Source organism: Rattus norvegicus, chromosome X (genome assembly GCF_021556685.1).
Source record: "Rattus norvegicus strain SHRSP/BbbUtx chromosome X, alternate assembly SHRSP_T2T, whole genome shotgun sequence".
Taxonomy (NCBI): Eukaryota; Metazoa; Chordata; class Mammalia; order Rodentia; family Muridae; genus Rattus; species Rattus norvegicus.
Window position 1 is genome coordinate 160,363,463 of NC_141554.1, and position 23,274 is coordinate 160,386,736.

The 23,274-nt window shown below is 44.5% G+C and overlaps 1 protein-coding gene and 1 pseudogene across 1 annotated transcript; one reads left to right on the forward strand and one right to left on the reverse strand.

Moving 5' to 3' along the window:
- Window positions 1-5,366: 5,366 nt before the first annotated feature.
- Window positions 5,367-5,522, reverse strand: Tomm5-ps1 (translocase of outer mitochondrial membrane 5, pseudogene 1; annotated as a pseudogene).
- A 10,984-nt stretch (window positions 5,523-16,506) lies between these two features.
- On the forward strand, window positions 16,507-21,309 carry LOC134484226 (uncharacterized). The gene is given in 3 exon segments (XM_087601090.1): window positions 16,507-17,710; window positions 17,713-20,594; window positions 20,940-21,309. Coding segments are annotated over 3 exon segments (4,176 nt in total). The 5' UTR covers window positions 16,507-16,786.
- Window positions 21,310-23,274: the final 1,965 nt, after the last annotated feature.

Below are 23,274 nucleotides of genomic sequence, written 5' to 3' on the forward strand. Positions count from 1 at the left end.
TTAAGATTTCCATTGCTGTGAGGAGACACCATGACCATGGCAACTCTGGCAGGAAGCATGGCAGCATCTAGGCAAACATGGTGCTAGAGAAGGAGCTGAGAGCTCTACATCTTCACCTGAAGGAAGCTAGGAGCAGACTACTGCCTTCTAGATAGCTAGAAGGAGAGACCTAAAGCCTACCCCCACAGTGACACACTTCCTCCAACAAGGCAGCACCTAATAGTGCCACTTGATGGGCCAAGTATATTCAAACCACCACAGATACATAGACAGGGTAGATGGATGGATGGATGGATGGATGGATGGATGGATGGATGGATGGATGGATGGATGGATAGAGGCTGAGAAAATAGAAACAAGCAGAGCACTTGCTTTAGTTGAGGCCTGAAATCTCAATAAGGGGATCTGACAATTGGAAGAGGCAAGGTGGCCCTGAATTTGGGCTGTATTGGGGGAGTAATACCATTTCAAGGAGAAGTAGATTGGAAGTTGGGGTGAATTCAGAAGTCTTAAGCACCTTAAAGGCTGGAGAGATGGCTCAGTGGTTAAGAGCACTGACTATTCTTCCAGAGGTCCTGAGTTCAAATCTCAGCAACCACATGGTAGCTCACAACCATCTGTAATGGGATCTGATGCCCTCTTCTGGTGTGTCTGAAGACAGCTACAGTGTACTTATATAGAATAAATAAATCTTAAAAAAAAAAAAGCACCTTAAGTGACACATGGAAGATGGGACACATGACTAGCCCTTGACCTTCCTTTATACTCTGCCAAAATGACAGCCAAGTAATTCAGCTATCCAGAGGAACATAGTCACAACAGAAAATAAGAGACATGCCTAATAAGACAATGTGTAGAAGCCCAGAAATGGGGGAGGGACAATACCTGATTTAAGTGCAGAGCAAAGTGAGCAAGTGATGGAAACCACCAAAGACCTGCATCCAGAGGAAAGGCCACAAGTCAAAGCCTCAGGAAAAAGCAACCCTGCCAACACCATGGTCTTAGACTTCCAACCTGCAAACCTACCCATGTAGTACTAAAAGAAGCAGTGGGTGTAGACATTCTTGTCGCCTTAGTTTCAGAAGGGGAAAGGCACCTGCTATGGTGTAAAGACATCCAAGAAAGCTGTAGGACAGAAAATGTTCCTGCCAGGAGAGACCAAGGCCTTCCAAGGGTAAGGCAACCAGCCAGTACTCTACCCTGAGAAGGTACCTCTTCCTTGAAAAGCCTATAAACTGTGACTCTTCTATCAGAAGCCCACATGTTCTCAGGTATGATTTATTCTTTTTCAAGCACCTTTTGTTGTTCTTAATTATGTATATGGTGCATGTCTATGTGGGTATGTGTACCTGAATGCCCTTGTCCTCAGAGACCAGACAGATGGGATTCCCCTGGAGCTGGAATTCTGATACTGGCAACTGAATTCAGGTCACCCACAAGAGTCATATAGACTCTCAATCACTAGATCATTTCCCTAGCTTTTATCTGTTTTTAATAATTCAAAACTTTGTTTCATATTGGCTTCTCCTGAAATTCTTTCTGTGTAAGAGCCAAGAACCCTGGATTTTATCTAAGTCAACATCCCTGTGGTGGTTTGAATGAGATGTCCTCCCATAAGTCTCAGACATTTGAATACTCTGTCTCCTGTTGGTAGCTTTTTTAGGGTGGGGAAGTATTAGGAGGTGTGGCCTTGCTGGAGGAAGTAAGTCACTGGAGGCTGACATTGTGAGGTTTCAAAAGATGCCAGCTATTTCATTATAATAAAATGAGCTCTCTGTGCTTCCAGTTTGTAGATTGAGATGTGAGCTCTCAGCTGCTGCTCCAGAGTCATGCCTACCTGCCTACTGCCAACTCCCCGCTTGGTGATGGCCTCATCCCTGTGGAACCATAAATCCCAAATAAATCCTACTTTGTATAAATTGTGTTGGTCATGGTGTTTATAACACTAATAGAAAAGTAAGACAGTCCCTAAAAGACTAAGCAAAGTAGATAAGGCTTTATCATACCTTTAATCCCAATACTCAGGAGGCAGAGACAAGTGTATCTGTGTTCATTTAAGGCCACCATGCTCTGGGAAAAAAATCTTAAACTTAGTTATACTCACCTCTGACAAGTGACCCCACAGTACAGGTGGCATCCAGACTGTTTTCTGAAAAGGCACTATGGCATCACATTAGATTAATGTTCCAGCTCCATTGGTTCTCAGATTCCATTCAGTTCAACTAATACGAACCAGAACCAGCCCCACGTACAGGTATGGCTAAATCATAACAACCTCCACATCCCTCCCTCCCTCCTTTCTTCTCTCTTGATTTTTGTTGGTAGTATATTTTGCTTTGTAGCCCTGGCTACCCTAGAACTTGAGATCCTCTGTGTACCACAACACTTGGCTTATTTCCCTTTTTTTTACATACCTGCCTCCTCTACTGGCCTATGAGTTTAGGGTTAACAGAAGTATCCTATCATCCCTTCCCTTCAAAACACAATGCAAATACAGAATGCAAACTCAAAGATAGCTCTTTACATTCCAACATTGAAAATGAACAATGAACTCTATTTTTATTTTTTGGGAGGCAGGGTTTGAGACAGAGTCTCAATGTGTTGCTCTGTCTGTCCTGGAACTCACTCTGTAGACCAGGCTGGCCTAGAACATAGAAATCCACCTGCTTCTGCCTGGTGGGAGTGCTGGGATTAAGGGTGTATGTCACCAATGCTAGGCTAACAATGAACTCTAATTGATTGTTTCCTGCAGGAGCCAATGCATTCCACCTGAAATGCCAGTTCTCTCCAACTCAGTGTCTCTTCTGGTATTCTCTCAAGGTTGTCTCTCATTGTCTTATGATCACAACCATTGCTTGCTCTTTGGACTCATTCCCAAGCCTTTGTCTTGGGTTCACTTTACCTAAGAAGTTTCAGACAGTGTAACTATTCCACAACTAGTAGCCAGATGGGGAAAAAACAATATATCATCATTTGGGGAGTCTGTAGTCCTTTAGCTGCTAACCATCTTCTGTAAGGCATTAGATTGTTCTGCATTTCAAGTGTCCTGATTCTGAAACTGAAGAGAAAGGAGAGAGCACTATGTGACTGTGCTCATCTCTTGCTGACTGCGTTTTCTATGGTAATATTTTTATGGCAAGGTATTGTGCATCTTCTAAGGTATTATGAAGACTGTCCAGTAGAGGCTTGGCATAGTTGCTTATAAGGAGCTAATTACCTACCCTCATACTGCACTACACTGGCCCAAAGGTACATGAAGCCATTTTCTAGTTTCTTTTACAAGAACCCAGCTATCGACCACTTAGAGCACTTGCTTACCACACAGGAAGCCCTGAATTCCATCCCCAGCACTTCATAAACCAGGTATGATGTGACACATACCTATAGTCCTAGCACTCAGGAGGTAGAACCAGTAGAATCAGAAGTTCAAAGTTCGGGGCTGGGGATTTAGCTCAGTGGTAGAGCGCTTACCTAGGAAGTGCAAGGCCCTGGGTTTGGTCCCCAGCTCCGAAAAAAAAGAACCAAAAAAAAAAAAAAGAAGTTCAAAGTTCAAGATCATTTTCAGCTACGTAGGAAATTGGGGTGGGGAGCAGCCTAGGCTATAGGAGATCTAGTCCCAAAAAGAAAAGAAAACACAAGAACTCTTACTACTGTTGACAAGAGATGAGCACTGCATTATCATATGCCCCTGCCAGCGGGGAAGAGGCCTTCTACCTGTGTATCAATGGGGGTGAAGAGAAGAAGGAGACCGAGCAAAAAGTTCTGTTGTCAAGGTCTTGTTTAATGGGGCAAGTGTTACAGGTTTTAAGGCTTTCAGGTAGGGGGAGTGTCCTTTGTGAAACACAAAGGATGGAGGGAGGAGGACATTCCAGCAGCGATAGCAGAAGGTGAAGAGGTCATGCGCTGGTGACACCGGAGTCTGGTGTTTGCTCAGACTGAAACATCCTGTGAATGTTATCTTTCTGTGCCGTAAATTCGTGGGAGAGGCCTTTGTCCAACAATCTCAAGACTTTCCGGCAGTCATTTCAAGGTTGAATCTCTGTGGCCGTGCAGCCAAGAGTCACGCAGCCACTTTGAGCCATAGTCACAAAGCGGCCAGGCCCAAATCCAATACAGCTCCCTACAATCATACAGCTCTTCATGTGTTTTAAATTTTGTCAACATTCAAAAACAGTCAGTTAAAATATTGCCTCTTTTGTGTAGGAGAATCAGGAGTTCAGGATCGTAGGAGTTTAGTTAAATAGGTCAGCCTAAGTAGGCTACATGAGATGATACCAAACAATAGGAATGACAAAAGTCAGGCATAATGGCTCATTCTCATAATCCCAGCACCAGGGTGGCAGAGGCAGCATGTGCAGTGTCAGCCAGGGCTATAAAGGGCTAAAAGTTGCCCGTGCAATGGACTTCAGAACCCTCCCTCTACATTTCAGGAAGATGTGTACTTTAACACTTTATCCTCACATTACTAGTTATTTCTCAGGAACAGAGGCCATGGCCTACTGCTAGCAGGATTGCCTCTTGTGCACAAGACACTTGGTTTTGTGAGTAAAACCACAGCTTATTTATTTTTTGGTTTTTTGAGACAGGGTTTCTCTGTGTAGCCCTAGCTGTCCTAAAACTCCCCCTGTAGACCAGTCTGGCCTCAGTCCCAGGAAGCAATTATAAGAAGAGCGTCATCCCAGTCCCTTAAGTTGGGGTGGATTATAAATTATACATGCATTGTCATTTTAAGGAATGATTTACAAATGTGGTCTTGGGCCGGGACGAAACTAAATAGGAAGCTTAGCCTCCGGAATTTCTATCTTTCTTTTCTTCTTCTCTATCCTTCTGTCTTAGGTAAAGAGTAGGGGGTTAAAAAGAAAAAGGGGGGTTGGGGATTTAGCTCAGTGGTAGAGCGCTTGCCTAGGAAGCGCAAGGCCCTGGGTTCAGTCCCCAGCTCTGGAAAAAAAAGAAAAGAAAAAAAAAAGAAAAAAATATAGACTGTGCTTAAATGTCATTGTGGGTGTATGCTGACTTCCAAACAGTCTCTTCACAAGTAACACTTTGAACAGAAGTCGTAAACAGAAATGACTGCAGAGACATAGGCCCCTCAGAGTCTGACATTATCTATAATTCCAGCAACACTCACAGAGGTGGATATTTACACTTCCCAAATAGTTTTATATTTCAGCTATGGAGGTCAGTTCTCAAAGCCCAACTTGTTCTTAACAAGTAGGTTTTTTCTTTTTTTTTTCTTTTCTTTTCTTTTTTTTTTTTAATGTCCGTTTAATCAGTCTTACACGTTTCTGGGCCATTTCATCTGCAAACAGGAGGAAAGCTGTCACCAGGTGGTTCTTCATGCCATGCATCCATGGGACTCCCAAGTCTCATATGCTATCCAGCTTCTATAAAATATATGGAGTGACTCACAGCAGGGCCACGTAGATGAGGAAGTTCTGAATGGAGGAGACCACATCCTCACGCATCTTCTGCTTCATCTCCTCCGGGTCCAACTTTGGCGGGAAACCTTCGATCTGGAACATTGAGGCTCTGCCTCCAAAGCTTGCGAGAGCGGCAGCCTGCTCTCCTCCAGTGGCCGCCTTGCACCTGGAACTCAACCAGGCTCCCCAAAAAACATTTTATAGCCATAATTATACATTGGTAGAGATCTGTGTATTTTAATGGAAAGTTGAGGTTTTATTTTGTTACATTGGCACAGAATTTTATATATTGATACAGGTTTAAGGTTTTCATTAGTATAAACCTTTGTTTATTGACACAAAATATAAAATTAATTTTGCTGCAACATAATATATATGTTTCGAAACATATGCAACTCATTTAAATATGCAAGGTTTAGTCTCAGTCATTTTAATAGCTGCTATTACAAACTGTTAAAGATAATTAAATACTGCAAGTTAATGGCCAGTTATCAAATTCATGTTAGATACTAGTTTAGATTGTCACATAAATATATACCCTGTTACTTGTTCAGATATGCTATGAATAGATAGATGGTCTTCAAAAATTTCAAAGACTTACAGAATATGATATTTAAACATTATTTTATTAATTTAAGATCTTTTTTGACATTGACACACATCAACTTCTAGCAGTACCCCATTCAACTTGGAAGATGATGAACATCAAAAACCTACATATGGAATTGCTTCAACTACAGCAAGCTGGTCACTGGAGAAAGAAAATGCCATAAATTTGCTGCAGACAAAATGCTGTCCAAAAAGAATAAATGGATACTGGATAGTCAATTGCCAAGCTCTGCTAAGATAGGGTAAACAAATCCTTAATAATTCCTGCTTCATAAATGTCTGTCAGATAATCTAGGTCAGAAGGCTGAAGATAGATGTTCTAGCATCATAGAGAATATTGGGGACTATCCAGGATATCAGCTGCCTCTGTCATTTCTATAATTTTTGGAAGCTATGTTCCTGTACTTCCTACATACTCAAATATGAAATAATATTTATTCCTCCTCAAGACTCTGATGGGATTAGAAATTAGATAGTTATAATCTCAGGATTAAACTTATGTTATTTAGCATTTAGGAAGATGTTTGGGTCTAAGAAGATGTTTTTAGGATGGTAGTACAAGTATAGATAGAAATTGAGTTAAGTATAAAACTTTAAACATAAACACAAAAAAATAGGATACATAATATAATATTTTCTAAAGTTACCAAATATTATGGCCTGGACAATATAAATGTATATCATACCTTAGAGTTTTCATGATTGTCTTATAAATTATTATAACTGTATTTAATTTATATTTGAAAAAGAGCCTTTTATTAGACAAAAAGAGGAATTGTAGAGAGAATATCTTGTATATTGTATGGCTGCATCATCTGTCAATTTAAAAGCCTATAACCTATGGCTTAGTCAGGAAATAGAGGTGGTATATCTAGAAGAGAGAAAGGATTCTGAGATACAGCTAGGCAGAAAATTCTCTAGGGAAGATGTGTTGCGGTGAGTTTTTGACTGCATCACCCAAGGATCAGCAAATAGAAAACACACACACACACACACACAAGTTAAAATTTTAAAATTTTAAAATGCCTTGGCTAATTCAAAGGCTGAGCACTCCTAAACCTTCCCCTATTACCCCAGGACCAATCGGGGAAGTGGCCAGTGTCCACTTACCCAGAAACTCACATGACTGGTTGGCTTTATCTCTTGCTACTACTATGTCCCCTTCCTCTTTCCCAGTCCTGGAGATTTTCTGTGTCCTACCCACACAACTCTAAGTGCTCCACCCCGCCCTGTACCCAGCCATTGGCCATTGGCATCTTTATTGATAAATAAAAAACCAGTTGGGGACAAGGACCTTCAGAGTCTGGACAGGCAGATTCAAAGCATTAGCACCAATCTCCAGCAAGATGTAGCAAGACAGGCACATGATACCTGAGCACAGGTAACCAGACACATGACAGAATGTAAGTTAAATTAAATGGACTGTCTTTAGTTATAATCTAGTCAGAGAAGAGTCTAGCTTTATGGTCAAGGTATTTGTAAATGTATTTTGAGTCTGAGTCTTATTTCTGGGAACATGGGGCTGGGAGGAAGAACTGGGACCTAACTTCAACATTTGTTTGTTTTGTGAGACAGGGTTTCTCTATGTAGTCTTGGCTGTCTTAAAACTCACTTTGTATAGCAGGCTAGCCTCACAGAGATCCACCTGCCTTTGTGTCCCTAGTGCTGGGATTAAAGGCATGTACCACCACACCCAACTCCGTGTACACATATTAACACTTATTAAAGTCTACATTTTTAAATGTTTTAAAAATGTGTATTCTGGAACTGTAGATATAGGTCAGTGGATAAGAACATAGACTACTGTTCTGGAGTGCTTGAGTTTGATTCCCATTATGTACATGGAGGCTTACCAACATCTGTAACTCTAATTCCAGGGGATCTGACATCTTCTGGCCTCTGTGGGCACTTCATGCACATGGTAAACAAGATATACCTGTAAACAAAACACTCATACACATATATACTTTTTTAAAATGTAAAAGAATGTGTTTTTGTTCCCACTAGCTGGAAGGTTCTGTCTATGAGGCTCACTGGTCTGTTGTGTGGTTCAAGTAATGGAGAATTATTGTCATTATTTTGTAATGTTCAGGACACATGCTTGCTAAGCACTCTACCACTGAGCCCTCCATAGTATTGGTCCCTAATGCAGTAAGTTTTAAACTTTGTGTAAATTGAAGCGTGTATCTTTCATTTGAAACTCACCTTTAAAAAAACAAAAAAAGAAACTCACCTTTTTTGCTCCATGTTACATTTGTGACAGGCATCCAAGCTAATGTGTACAGATTCAGCTTGTTCAATTTCTGTTATGTGTTATTTCAGTATGTGACTCTTACAGATTTTTTTTCTATTCTACTAAATGGGTATTTATTTAGATTGCTTTAGGCTTTTGCCGGTCAGAAACAAAGTGAGTGGCTTTACAGGTGTACTTTAGTGTCATTAAGTCCTCCAGAGAGAGCCTAGAAATGAGCTCTTCAGGCTATAAATTCAATTATCACAACAGAAAATACCTATTGTTTTCCAAAGGGCTTGTCCCAGTTCATCTGCACCAGCTAGGGGAGTTCCTTTGTTCTACATCTATAACAATAACTGCCACTGTTGGATTTTCAAATTTCTGCCAATCACTGCTCACACAAAGGTAATTCACTGTGACTTTAATTTGCATTTCTAGATTGCTTCCTACTAATCTGGGATTGGCACTCCTTTCTGAAGCTGTTCTTCAGTTAGAGGCAGGATCAATCAGGGAGCTGGAACAGCAGGTCTCAGCATTTCAGCATCCCTGAGGGTGAATCCTGTCAGGGCTATCTTTCTAGTTTTTCATTCTGCAATCTACAAACCTGAGAACCAATACATAGTTCTGTAGTGAGTTCACCTGATGCTGCTTATATTCTAATGCTAATAATATTAGGCCCCAAGACTAGTTGCCTGAGAGATGAGAGGAATCAGCATGTAGACTCTTTAAGTGACTCTGCCCCCAAATTATTTCTGATTTGTAAATAAAGATACCAACAGCTAATAACTGGGCAGAAAGAGATGGGGTTTAGGTTTCACAGGCTTGGGGTCAGAGGAGAACAACAGAGAAGAAGGTGCAGAAGGACCATGGCCATGGGTTATGTGAAACTTGAGGGCTGATTAATTGAAGTCATGAGCAGTCCAGATAAAACATAGTGATAATTTGGAGTTATTGATAAGAAAGTAGATTTTAATAACATAAAGGGTAGATATCTGCCCAACTCTTGCACTGTTTAAGGCTTATTGTAAATATAAAGGCTGTGTGTGTCTTTTTCCAGGAACTAAGAGTCCAAGGTGGGGTAGAAATACCAGGTCAGGATTAAATAATTTCTCCAACATAGTTCTATGAATACATTTGTATGGCATATGCAGGGTGCACAAATAAATTAAGGATGGTTTTCTGCTCTTTGACCATATAATCAGACTACAATATAAATCTCCATGCCATATGAAAGGATGGTTTGATGAAATCTGAGGACTTTGTAGCCATCAAGATCCATTTGCTGGGGTTGGGGATTTAGCTCAGTGGTAGAGCACTTGCCTAGCAAGCACAAGGCCCTGGGTTCGGTCCCCAGCTCCGAAAAAAAAGAAAAGAAAAGGATCCATTTGCTATGTATAGCTGAAGTTCTGACTAGAGACATTTTCATGTCACAGCCAGTCTCAGAGCTGTTCCAATGTAGAGGGATCAGCAAATCATGTTACCTGTTCTGTTTGGTCTTCTTGGTTTCTTTTTTCCTGTCTGTAGCCAAGATCTTCAGAGGGTCTTCCTGTATCAAATCTGATTTTTATATTTTGGAAGAAATCCAAAGTCTTTTCTTCTTACCTATTAACACAAACCTAGAGCCTCTCTCCTAACATAGTATGCCTTTGGTTGAGCAGTTTGAAGTCATTAAAAGTAGAGACTGGGAGAGGGCTGGAGAGATGGTTCAGAGGTTAAGAGCACTGACTGCTCTTCCAGAGGTCCTGAGTTCAATTCCCAGCAACCTCATGGTGGCTCATGACCATCTGTAATGAGGTCTGATGCCCTCTTCTGGTGTGTCTGAAGACAGCTACAGTGTACTTTGATATATAAGATAATCTTTTTTTTTAAAGTATAGACTGATTCAATCCAGCAGCCCCTTTACTATTTAAGTGTGCTCTAATTTGACCTCTCTCAAAAAGGATGTACTATATCACCATAACCATCGCACTTATAGCCATCTTCATTTTGATAATTTAAAACAATTTAAAAACAACTATTATTATTATTTATTGAGATATGGTTTCTGTAGCCCAGGCTAACCTGGATTTACTCTGTAGATTAGGCTGTCCTTTAACTCACAAGGAACCTTTCTCTTTGTCTCTCAAGTATTGACATCAAAGGCCTGGATTTATTTATTATCCATGTACCCTTGAAAACATTTATATCATTTCCCATTTCTTTATTCTTTGGAGATTAATATCTGTGGATTAATATACCTATATTCGCCTTTCTCTTTATGTAAGTTCAACATTGATGTGCATTTATATTTTTAACTATTAAAGGTATTTCTACTTATTAGGCAAAAATTTACATAGTATCTTTTAAAATGTGTCATTTTGAATTTTAGGCTGTCATTTGTAAGTGGCAGTATCTATCAGCAAAGGGTCCCACCCTGACTTTATTGTGCAGACCAGGCTGGTCTAGAATTCACAAAGATCTGCCTGTCTCTGTATCCTCTGTCTGCTGTGTTTTAACTCAAATGTGCTGTGCCTGGTCATGGCCTGGCCTTTTGGCATTTAGCCATAGCAGACAATCTAGGGCTGCATTTCCGTATGCCATGAGTGCTGAACATTAAATTCAGTTCAACTTGTGGAGAAGCTGACCAAGATATATAAAGTAGGAGATACAAGTGGCCGATCATTTAGAGTTTCTTTTCTTTCTTCTTCTTGTTTTTTGTTTTTGTTTGTTTGTTTGTTTTTTGGAGCTGGGGACCGAACCCAGGGCCTTGTGATTGCTAGGCATGCGCTCTACCACTGAGCTAAATCTCCAACCCCTTCTTCTTGTTTTTTTGAGACAGGGTTTCTCTGTGTAGCCCTGGCTACACTGGAACTCACTTTGTAGACCAGACTGGCCTTGAACTCACAGAGATTCACCTGCCTCTGTTTTTCCAGTGCTGGGATTACAGGTGAGTGCCACCATGACCTGGTCCATCAAGAGTTTCTATACTTCATTCTTTGTTTTTGTTTTTTTCAAGAGAGGGTTTCTCCATGTAACAGGTCTGGCTGTCCTGGAACTCACTCTTTAGTCCAGGCTAGCCTCAAACTCAGAGATCCTCCTGCTTCTGACTGCTAGTGCTGTGACTAAAGGCATGTGCCACTACAACCGAGCCACTTCATTCTTTTTGCAGAATATTTATTAAGGTATTTAAATATACAATTCTTTGTTTATCATTTTGAACATCCTTTATTGTAAAGATAATACTTTTGTTTGATGACAAATCTAAGACACAATATGAATATTCTGCACTTCCACACTGGATAAGTTGCATTTCTTCTTGAGATTATAGATTTCCTTCTGTATTTCTGAGGTAAGATTTTAGTATTTCTGCAGTATCTTGTTGGCTGAAGAAATACTTCCTTTAAAATGACATTACAGAGCTACATGACCCTGCTGTCAGGTGCCATCTTGCTGCCCATAATGACTCCCAAGCAGGGCTCAGAATACACATTCTTAAGCCAGGCCTGTAATCGTGGCACTCTAGAACCCGAGGCAGAGGATTGCTGTGAGTATGAGGTAAGCCTGTATTGTGCTACAGAGTAAGATCCTACACAAAAAGAACATTCTCCAGGATGGGCTACAAAACAAGTCCTCTGACCTCTACACAGGCACTGTGGTCTATCTGTGTTCCCACATACATCACACAGAGAGAAAAATAATAATTTAAAAAAAAAACTTTTCCAAAGGATGAGTCCCTTAACTGGTTATTCATTTCTACCTTTAAGTGGTCAATTCTGAAATCATATACATATAAAAAACACTAAATGAACTGAATATATATATATGTGTGTGTGTGTGTGTGTGTGTGTGTGTGTGTGTGTGTGTGCATATATATACATATATATATTGTATTAAAGAAAAAGAGGTCATGAAAATTTTTCATGTGCGTTGGTGTTTTGTCTACATGTATGAGGCATGTGTGAGTATACCAGATCCCTGGAATTGGAGTTACAGACAGCTATGAACTGCCATGTGGGTGCTAGGGCCTCTGGAAGTAGCCAGTGCTCTTAACCACTGAGCCATCTTCCCAGTCCCTGAGGTTATGGATTTAAGAGGAACGGGGGAGGGGGAGGCATGTGGGAGAGGCTAGAGGGAATAAAGGAAATGAGGGTAATGGTGTATCTAATTATATTTGAATTTTTAAAAATAATGCTTAGCAATCACAAAAAAAATTTATTCAGTAAAATAAAATTTTATGATGAATAAAATAAATAAAAGGGGAAACCTTTGGGCTGGAGAGATGGTTCAGAGGTTAAGAGCACTGACTGCTCTTCCAGAGGTCCTGAGTTCAAATCCCAGCAACCACATGGTGGCTCACAACCATCTGTAATGGGATCTGATGCCCCCTTCTGGTGTGTCTGAAGAGAGTACTTATATATTTACGTACTTATATAGAATAAATAAATAAATCTTTAAATGTTAAGGAAGAAAGGAAGGAATGAAGGAAGGAAGAAAGAAAGAAAGAAAGAAAGAAAGAAAGAAAGAAAGAAGGAAAGAAAGACAAACCTTTAGTTCTGGCACTTGGAAAGCAGAGGCATGTGAATCTTTATGAGCTCAAGGCCAGCATGGACTACATGGTGAGACCCTGTCTAAAATAAACAAACAAACAAACAAGAGAAGAAATGGAAACACAGTAGGTGTAGTGTAATAAGATGTTGAAGCAAATTCCTATCCTATGCTTCAATGTGGAGGAACGCAGAGGACAGGAAGTGAAATAATCCAGACACAGAAAGGCAAACATGCTTTCATCCATGTGTAGTGAAGGGGACCCTGCCAGTGTCAGTGCAGGTAGTGATCCTCCAAGAGGTGAGAATGAAAACTTTGTTCAGAGGTGGTAGATGTTAAAGTTCATATTTATTAAAGACATTTATTTAGAATTGCTAACATCTACCACCTCTGCTTCACTGAACTGAACCACTTCTGGGACTTCCAGAGTAAGGTTCTGGTTGTTAGGTGATGATGTTCTTCACTGTCGCCAGAAGAATCTCTTCTGTTTGAAGAAAAAGCTGAAAACCACCCTCAAGCAGTGGAAACAGGGGGACTTGTCTTGTTGCAACTATAATACTAAGGATAGGTACAGTCAACTTTTAAGAACCAGAGAAAAAGTTCCACATAGCAGTGTGCACTTGTGTGAGGTGTGGCCTTATTGGAGTAGGTGTGTCACTGTGGGTGTGGGAAATAAGACCCTCATCCTGGTTGCCTAGAAGCCAGTCTTCCACTAGCAGCCTAAAGATGAAGATGTAGAACTCTCAGCTCCTCCTGCACCATGCCTGCCTGGATGCTGCCATGTTCCCCTTGATGATAATGGACTGAACCTCTGAACCTGCAAGCCACCCCCAATTCAATGTTGACCTTGGGTTGGAGAGATGGATCAGCAGTTAAGAGCACTAACCATTCTTCCAAAGGTCCTGAGTTCAATTCCCTGCAACCATATCTGATGTCCTTTTTTGGCATACAGGTATACAGAATGCAGATAAAGGACTCATATACATAAAGTAAATAAATCTTTTTTAAGAAAATGTTGTCCTTGTAAGAGTTGCCTTGGTCATGGTGTCTCTTCACAGCAGTGGAAACCCTACCTAAGACACTTATATGTCTATGTGCTACATTTCCATTATCCAGTCATCATTTGAAGGACATTAAGGTTGTTACCATTTCCTAGATGTTGTGAATAGAGTAGTAATGGACATGACTGAGAAGACATAAATGAGAAGAAGGTACAGATTGGGAGGTCATGGGAAACCACTGAGCTATAGCTTGAAGAAGGAAATGAAATGTTAGGGAGCTTATCCATACAAAAAAACTAGTTCTTTTTCAGTGGTCATTAGCTCTCTATTCTTTTTTTTTTCTTTTTCTTCTTTTTTCTTTTTTTCGGAGCTGGGGACCGAACTCAGGGCCTTGCGCTTGCTAAGCAAGCGCTCTACCACTGAGCTAAATTCCCAACCCTAGCTCCCTATTCTTGTTTTACAATTTTTAATCTTTAAAAATGTTTCTTCTTGAGTATCATTATTTTATTAACCTTTACAACAGTATTGGTTTTCAAAAATTCACATGAGATATTTTGATCATGTTTTTCCCTTCCCTCAACTCATCCCAGTTCCTCCCTTCTACCGGACCCACTCAAATTTATGTTTTCACTTTTTTCTGTCTTTAAAAAATACCACAAAACAAATATCTAAACAAACAAATAAGACAAAGATGTCAAACACAAAGTCCCCTCCACAACACATATACTAAAAAGCCTGAACTTTATTTTGTGTTGATAACTACACTTGGACATGTTGTCTCTATATATCCAGTAACACTCCATTAGAGAAAATAGATTTTTACTTTGATGATGGGTATAAATTACAGATAGACTCTAGGATAAGGATCGGAGCCCATGTCTACTCACCCTGCACCATAATTGGAATAAAATGTAGCTTGAAAATATGTGCACGTTTTGTGTATTCTGCACAGTCTTTGCCACTCACTTGTATATCAGTCCCTTTGTGCATAGAAGATATTGCTTCCATGTTTTTCATTTTGTGATAGAACCTTTTATATGTTAAAATTTTGTCATGAATGAATATATTCTCTTTTTTATGTCAAGATTAGCTATTCCCATTGTAGGATATTTATCATATAAATATATGATATAAGGAGATTTTCATTCTGTGGATGAGTCATTACCTCATTGGACATATGTATTTACATGGTGGGTGAGGAAATGAAACACTATTCTTTTCTATGACAAGTTTGTGTGTGGTGCATTCTGCACCTATAATGAATGAAAGACCCACCCCATGAGTCTTAACTCAGAGTTGCAACAGGCTTGAACAAGCCCAGGCACGCCCAGATACCTAGGGCCGAGTCACGGTTAAAACTAACAGACCATAAAAGGAAAGGAATACAGAACAGACTAGGAGTACCGGATCTGGCAGGAAGGGATAAGTCCCTAGCCCCCATGACATTCAGGACGTCCCAGCCCGCACGTACTCTTACCATGTTACAACCTCATTCGAATATGATTCAAACCTGCCAATGTGTGTAGCTATACCTTATTACCTCATCTTGTGAAATAACCAATCATATGTGAACATGTCTATATGCCTCGTTTAAATCCACCAATCCCCGTAACTATGCATCTGCTTCTGTACGCCCGCTTCTGCTTCCCCAAACCCTATAAAAGCCCCATGCTGGAGCTGCTGGGCGCGCAAGTCCTCCGAAGAGACTGTGTGCCCGCAGGTACCTGTGTTTTCCAATAAACCCTCTTGCTGATTGCATCCGAGTGGCCTCGGCTCGGTCATTGGGCACTTGGGGGTCTCCTCCTGAGGGAAAGGTCCTCTCCGGAGGTCTTTTCATTTTGGGGGCTCGTCCGGGATCTGGAGATCCTCCGCCCAGAGATCACCGACCACCCACCGGGAGGTAAGCCGGCCGGCATCTGTCGTGTCTTGCCCTGTCTTGTCTTGTCTTGTCCTGTGCGCGTGTTCAGTTCCTCTCAGTTTTGGACTCAGATCTGGGTTTTGGTCGGAGGAGAAGGCCCAGGGCCTTCGGTGTCTCAGGGTTCAGGACCCTCAGCGCCTCCGTTTGGGCGGGTCAGAGAAGGAGCTGACGAGCTCGGACTTCTCCCCCCGCAGCCCTGGAAGACGTTCCAAGGGTGTCTGGAGCCCGGTTCTTTGGGGCTCAGCCCGTATCGGAGGGATACGTGGTTTTGGTTGGGGGAGAGGGTCCAGGACCCTGGGCACCTCCATCTGACTCTTTGTTTTGGGTTTTACGTCGAAGCCGCGCGGCGCGTCTGTCTGTTATTTGTCTGATCGTTGGATTTGTCTGTCTAATTTGTGCCCTAATTTTCTTTGAAGCTACCATGGGACAATCGCTAACAACCCCCTTGAGTCTCACTCTAGACCATTGGAAGGACGTCCGAGACCGAGCACGTGATCAGTCGGTCGAGATCAAGAAAGGAAAATGGCAGACCCTCTGCACGTCCGAGTGGCCCACTTACGATGTGGGATGGCCGGTGAACGGCACTTTTAACAAGACCGTTATTTTGCAGGTTAAGGACCTGATTTTCCGCCAGAAGCCGTACGGACACCCTGACCAGGTGGCCTACATTGTCACCTGGGAGAGCTTGGCATTTAGCCCTCCTCCTTGGGCAGAACCCTTTGTGAACCCGAATTGACTTCCTGTTTCCCCTAAACCTGTTTCCCCGAGCCCACCTGACCCTTTGGTTGCTTCTTCCTCTCTCTATCCTGCTCTAACTAAGGAAGAGTCTCCCAAAGTCCCTCCCCCGAAACCTGTCCTCCCAGAGGACCCAAATTCCCCCCTTATAGATCTCCTGTTGGAAGAACCTCCTCCGTACCCTGTACCTACAGCCCCGCCAAGAGAAGAGGAAGTGGAGCCGCCTGCTAGACCTCGACTCGAGGCGGCCCCTTCCCCTGTGGCTGGAAGACTTCGGGGACGACGCGAGGTGGCGCCAGACTCCACCTCCCAGGCCTTTCCGCTTAGACAAGGGGCTGGCGGCCAGATGCAATACTGGCCGTTCTCAGCGGCCGACATATATAACTGGAAACAACACAACCCCCCCTTTTCTAAGGATCCGGTGGCTCTCACCAACCTGATAGAATCTGTCTTGCTTACCCATCAGCCCACTTGGGATGATATACAGCAACTTTTACAGGCCCTCCTGACCTCTGAGGAGAAGCAGAGAGTGCTCTTAGAGGCCAGGAAACATGTTTTGGGGGACAATGGACGCCCCACCTTGCTCCCGGAAGAGATCGATGACGCATTCCCACTTACGAGACCTGATTGGGATTTCACCACGGCTGAAGGTAGGAGACACCTACGCCTTTATCGCCAGTTGCTCCTAGCGGGTCTCCGAGGGGCGGCACGACGCCCCACCAATTTGGCTCAGGTGAAACAAGTGGTACAAGAGGCTGCAGAGACTCCCTCAGCCTTCCTAGAGAGACTTAAGGAAGCTTATCGCATGTATACCCCTTATGATCCAGATGATCCAGGACAAATGACAAATGTCTCCATGTCCTTCATCTGGCAGGCAGCACCAGATATCAGGGCCAAGCTACAGAGACTAGAAAATTTACAAGGGTATACACTGCAGGATTTACTTAAGGAGGCAGAAAGAATTTATAACAAGAGAGAGACACAAGAAGAAAAGGAAGATAGAGTACGTAGAGAAAAGGATGAGAGAGACCGAAAAAGAAGCAGAGAGTTGAGTCGAATCTTGGCCGCCGTAGTTCAGGGTCAAGAGAAAAGGGGAGAGAGGGTGGGAGTTCGAAAGGGGCCAAAGCTAGATAAGGATCAATGTGCGTATTGCAAAGAAAGAGGACACTGGGCCAGAGATTGCCCTAAGAAACCCAGCGGGCTCCGAAGACCCCGCCCACAGACCTCCCTCTTGGCCCTAGATAAAGATTAGGGAGGTCAGGGCCAGGAGCCCCCCCCCCTGAGCCCAGGATAACTCTTGAAGTTGGGGGGCAGCCAGTCACCTTTCTGGTGGACACAGGAGCCCAGCACTCAGTCCTCACCCAGGCCCCTGGACAACTCAGCGACCGGACGGCCTGGGTACAAGGAGCCACTGGCAGCAAGAGATACCGTTGGACTACAGATCGACGGGTTCAGCTGGCTACTGGTAAGGTGACCCATTCCTTCTTATATGTTCCGGACTGCCCATACCCTCTGCTGGGCCGTGACTTGCTTACCAAATTAAAAGCTCAGATCCATTTTGAAGAAGGAGGGACCCGAGTAACCGGGCCCCGCGGTATTCCTCTTCAGATTTTAACCCTTCAGTTAGAAGATGAATATAGATTATATGAACCAGAACAGGACAAGCCAAAATCTCTAGAAATAGACTCTTGGGTCACGAAATTCCCACTGGCCTGGGCGGAGACTGGCGGGATGGGGTTGGCGCTCCAACAGCCTCCCCTAATTATCCAGTTAAAGGCCACCGCGACTCCTGTCTCCATTAAACAGTACCCCATGTCATGGGAAGCTTATCAGGGCATAAAGCCACATATCAGGAGGCTCTTAGACCAAGGCATCCTAGTCCCTTGCCGGTCACCCTGGAATACGCCTCTGCTACCTGTTAAGAAGCCCGGCACTGGAGACTATAGGCCGGTACAAGATTTGAGAGAGGTCAACAAAAGAGTAGAAGATATTCATCCAACTGTCCCAAACCCTTATAACCTACTCAGCACCCTGCCTCCCACCCATACTTGGTATACGGTCTTAGATCTGAAGGATGCTTTCTTCTGCCTCCGGCTGAGCCCAGAAAGCCAGCCCTTATTTGCTTTTGAGTGGAAAGACTCTGAAATGGGGCTTTCGGGACAGTTGACTTGGACAAGGTTACCACAGGGTTTCAAAAACAGCCCAACGCTCTTTGATGAGGCCTTACACCGGGACTTGGCTGACTTTCGAGTCCAGCATCCCACTCTTATACTTCTTCAGTTTGTTGATGACCTTCTTCTAGGGGCCACTTCTGAGACAGCATGCCACCAGGGAACAGAATCCCTCTTGCAGACTTTGGGGCGATTGGGCTATCGAGCTTCCGCCAGAAAGGCTCAAATTTGCCAGACCCAGGTTACTTATTTAGGCTATCAACTAAGGGACGGACAGCGATGGCTGACTCCGGCTAGGAAACAGACCGTGGCCAACATCCCAGCCCCAAGAAATGGCCGACAGCTACGGGAATTCCTAGGAACGGCGGGATTCTGCCGCCTCTGGATTCCTGGGTTTGCCGAGATGGCAGCCCCCTTGTACCCTCTCACTAAACAGGGGGTGCTCTTCCAGTGGGGGGCAGAACAACAGGAGGCATTTGATAACATTAAACGGGCCTTGCTGTCCTCCCCTGCCTTGGGTCTCCCAGACATCACCAAACCCTTTGAACTATTTGTGGATGAGAAGCAAGGGTATGCTAAGGGGGTCCTAACACAAAGACTGGGACCCTGGAAGCGCCCGGTAGCCTACCTGTCTAAGAAATTAGACCCTGTGGCCTCCGGTTGGCCACCATGCCTGAGAATGGTGGCAGCCATTGCCGTCCTAACTAAAGACGCTGGGAAGTTGACCTTGGGGCAGCCACTCACCATCCTGGCACCCCATGCAGTGGAGGCTTTGATAAAACAGCCCCCTGACCGCTGGCTCTCTAATTCCCGCATGACCCACTACCAAGCCTTGCTACTGGATGCGGAACGGGTCCAGTTTGGGCCCGTGGTCGCTCTCAACCCAGCCACTCTGCTTCCTTTGCCAGAGGAGGCAGAACAGCACGACTGTCTGCAGATCCTTGCAGAAGTACATGGAACCAGACCAGACCTATCGGACCGACCTCTCCAGGATGCTGACCATACGTGGTACACCGATGGTAGCAGCTATTTGGTGAACGGGGAACGGAAAGCTGGAGCCGCGGTCACTCCGGAGGACAAAGTGATCTGGGCAAGCGCCTTGCCTGTTGGTACCTCCGCACAGCGGGCTGAACTCATTGCCTTAACCCAGGCGCTCAATATGGCAGAAGGTAAGAGGCTGAATGTATATACAGACAGCCGCTACGCCTTTGCTACAGCACACATCCATGGAGAGATCTACCGGAGAAGAGGGCTGCTCACATCTGAGGGTAAGGACATTAAGAACAAGACTGAAATTCTGGCCCTCCTGGCAGCTCTGTTCCTACCAAAAAGACTGAGCATTATACATTGCCCAGGGCATCAGAAGGGACACAGCCCCGAGGCACGGGGAAATCGGCTAGCTGATGACTCAGCGCGTGAGGCCGCCATGGGCACCCAAGTTCTGTCCTTAAAAGACCAAGATCAACCCACGTCTCCACAGCCGGAACAGACCGGTTGGCTCTACACCACGGAGGACACAAAGCTCCTACAGAAAATGGGGGCCGTTTGGTGCCCACAACTAAAACGGTGGGTCTACACAGGGAAAACAGTTATGCCTACAAAGATGACCTTTGAATTAATCTCCTACCTACATAAATTAACACACCTGGGACTCAAGAAGATGAAGACCCTCTTAAGACGAGAAGAGATTGACACCTACCTCCTGGGACGAGATCAGGCCTTGAGGGAGGTGACTGAAAGCTGCAGGGCCTGTGCTCAGGTAAACCCAGGAAAAGCTAAAATTGGACAAGGAGTCCGTCCCCGAGGACATCGGCCTGGTACCCACTGGGAAATTGACTTCACTGAAATCAAGCCTGGTATGTACGGACACAAATACCTCTTAGTGTTCATAGATACCTTCTCCGGATGGGTAGAGGCTTTCCCCACGAAACATGAAACGGCCAAGGTGGTGACCAAGAAGCTCCTCGAAGAAATCTTCCCCAGGTATGGAATGTCCCAAGTATTGGGGTCAGATAACGGGCCCGCTTTCGTCTCCCAGGTAAGTCAGTTGGTGGCCAAGTTATTGGGGATTGATTGGAAGTTATATTGTGCTTATTTACCCCAAAGTTCAGGACAGGTAGAGCGCATGAATAGAACAATTAAGGAGACTTTATCTAAATTAACGCTTGCAACTGGCTCAAAGGATTGGGTGTCCCTACTACCCCTAGTCCTATACCGGGCCCGGAATACACCGGGCTCCCATGGCCTGACTCCCTTTGAAATAGTATACGGGACCCCACCCCCATTTATCAATTTCTTTGATTCAAATATCGCTGAATTCGCTAATAGCCCTTCCTTGGCAGCACATCTTCAGGCCCTACAAATCGTGCAGAGAGACATCTGGAAACCTCTAGCCGCGGCCTACCAAGACAGGCTTGAACAACCGACGGTGCCGCACCCGTTCCAGATCGGAGACACCGTGTGGGTGCGCAGACATCAGACCAAGAATCTCGAGCCTCGGTGGAAAGGACCCTATACAGTTCTCCTGACTACCCCGACAGCCTTGAAGGTAGACGGAATTGCGGCTTGGATCCACGCATCTCATGCCAAGGCAGCCCGACCTGAGGAAACGGCAGATCACAACATCGCGCCCCAGACATGGAAGGCTCAACGCACTCAAAACCCCCTAAAGCTAAGATTTTCACGTTGTTGCTCTTAACTGTCTTATGGACTAGGGGTGGGGCGAGTCTGGGGACTAGCCCCCACCAGGTATATAATATGTCCTGGATAATAACTAATTTAGAGACGGGCTGGTCTCAAGTCCTAGCTAATGGTAAGCATGCTGAAGGAACCTGGTGGCCCCCTTTGACTTTCGACCTTTGTCAACTGGCTAAGGACTCCTGGGAGCATAATGAGCGGACTCCCCACAACTCATACCCACCCTGCAGACACTCTGATTGGTATACTTGTCCCGGAGGTAAGAGGACACGGGAGTGCGGAGGTCCTGAGACCTTCTACTGCGCTAAGTGGGGGTGTGAGACTTACACTCGAGGATGGTGGGGGACCAAGAAGGGGGACTTAGTGGCCTTCTCCCCTGAGACTCCAGGCGAATCTCGAATTACAATAGAATTCACGGATCAAGGTAAAAACAGAGATTGGAAGGTGGGGCGTAGGTGGGGGATACGGTTGTATACCCCTGGCCAAACTAACCCAGGACTCCTGTTCTCCCTCCAACTGGTGAGAGAACAGGTCACACAAGAGATTGGTCCAAACCCAGTCCTCATGGATCAAAAGCCCCCTTCCCGACCAGCACCGGCACTGCCCCCGGTCGGACCCCCACTATGGCTAAACACCACTCAGAACTCCGGGGATATCTTAACAACTCCCTCCCCGACTAGGGACCCTTCCACACCGGCCCCTCAGCTGCTAGGAACGGGAGACCGGCTAATCAACTTAGTGACCAGGGCATACTTGGCACTCAATTATTCAGAACCTGACAAGACCCAAGAATGCTGGCTGTGCCTGGTCTCTAGCCCGCCCTATTATGAGGGTGTGGCAGTCATGGGGAATTATACTAATCAGACTACGGCCCCGGCCAACTGCACAACCCTCCCTAGCCATAGGCTGACGTTGCCGGAAGTCTCAGGACAGGGACTCTGTATAGGGACCATACCCCCCACTCACCAGGTCCTCTGCGCTATCACCGAGAGGATCCCCACTGGAAGCTACTACCTAGCAGCTCCTACAGGCACCTATTGGGCCTGTAACACTGGATTGACACCTTGTATCTCTGCCGCAATCCTCCGCAGATCCTCAGACTACTGTGTACTGGTAGAAATTTGGCCTAAGGTCACCTACCATGGGCCGGAGTACATATACTCACATTTTGAGGGGCTGACTCGATTCAGGCGAGAACCCATCACCATGACCCTAGCTCTACTCTTGGGAGGAATCACCTTAGGAGGAATGGCTGCAGGTATAGGGACGGGGACCACCGCCCTCATCAAGACGGGTCACTTTCGTCAGCTACAAGCAGCCATGAATGCAGATCTAAAAGCTATCGAGGAATCCGTGAGTGCATTAGAAAAGTCCTTAACATCTTTGTCTGAAGTAGTCTTACAAAATAGGAGAGGGCTAGACATGCTGTTCCTTCGCGAAGGAGGGCTATGTGCTGCTCTAAAAGAAGAATGTTGTTTCTATGCAGACCATACAGGATTAGTGAGAGATAACATGGCTAAGCTCCGAGAACGCTTGGCCCAGAGACAGAAGCTGTTTGATTCCCAACAAGGCTGGTTCGAGGGGTGGTTTAACCGATCCCCTTGGTTTGCTACCCTGGTGTCCACCTTGATGGGACCCTTAATCATCCTCCTCCTAATCCTCCTCTTTGGCCCCTGCATTCTAAACAGATTGATGCAGTTCATAAAGAACAGACTCTCAGTCATTCAGACGCTTGTTGTCACCCAACAATACCAGAGGGTAAGACAACAGGAAGAGATTCCTTAGAATTCGATTTGAGTAAAGGATTTTACTCAAGTCTAAAAGAAAATGGGGGAAAATGAAAGACCCACCCCATGAGTCTTAACTCAGAGCTGCAACAGGCTTGAACGAGCCCAGGCACGCCCAGATACCTAGGGCCGAGTCACCGTTAAAACTAACAGACCATAAAAGGAAAGGAATACAGAAC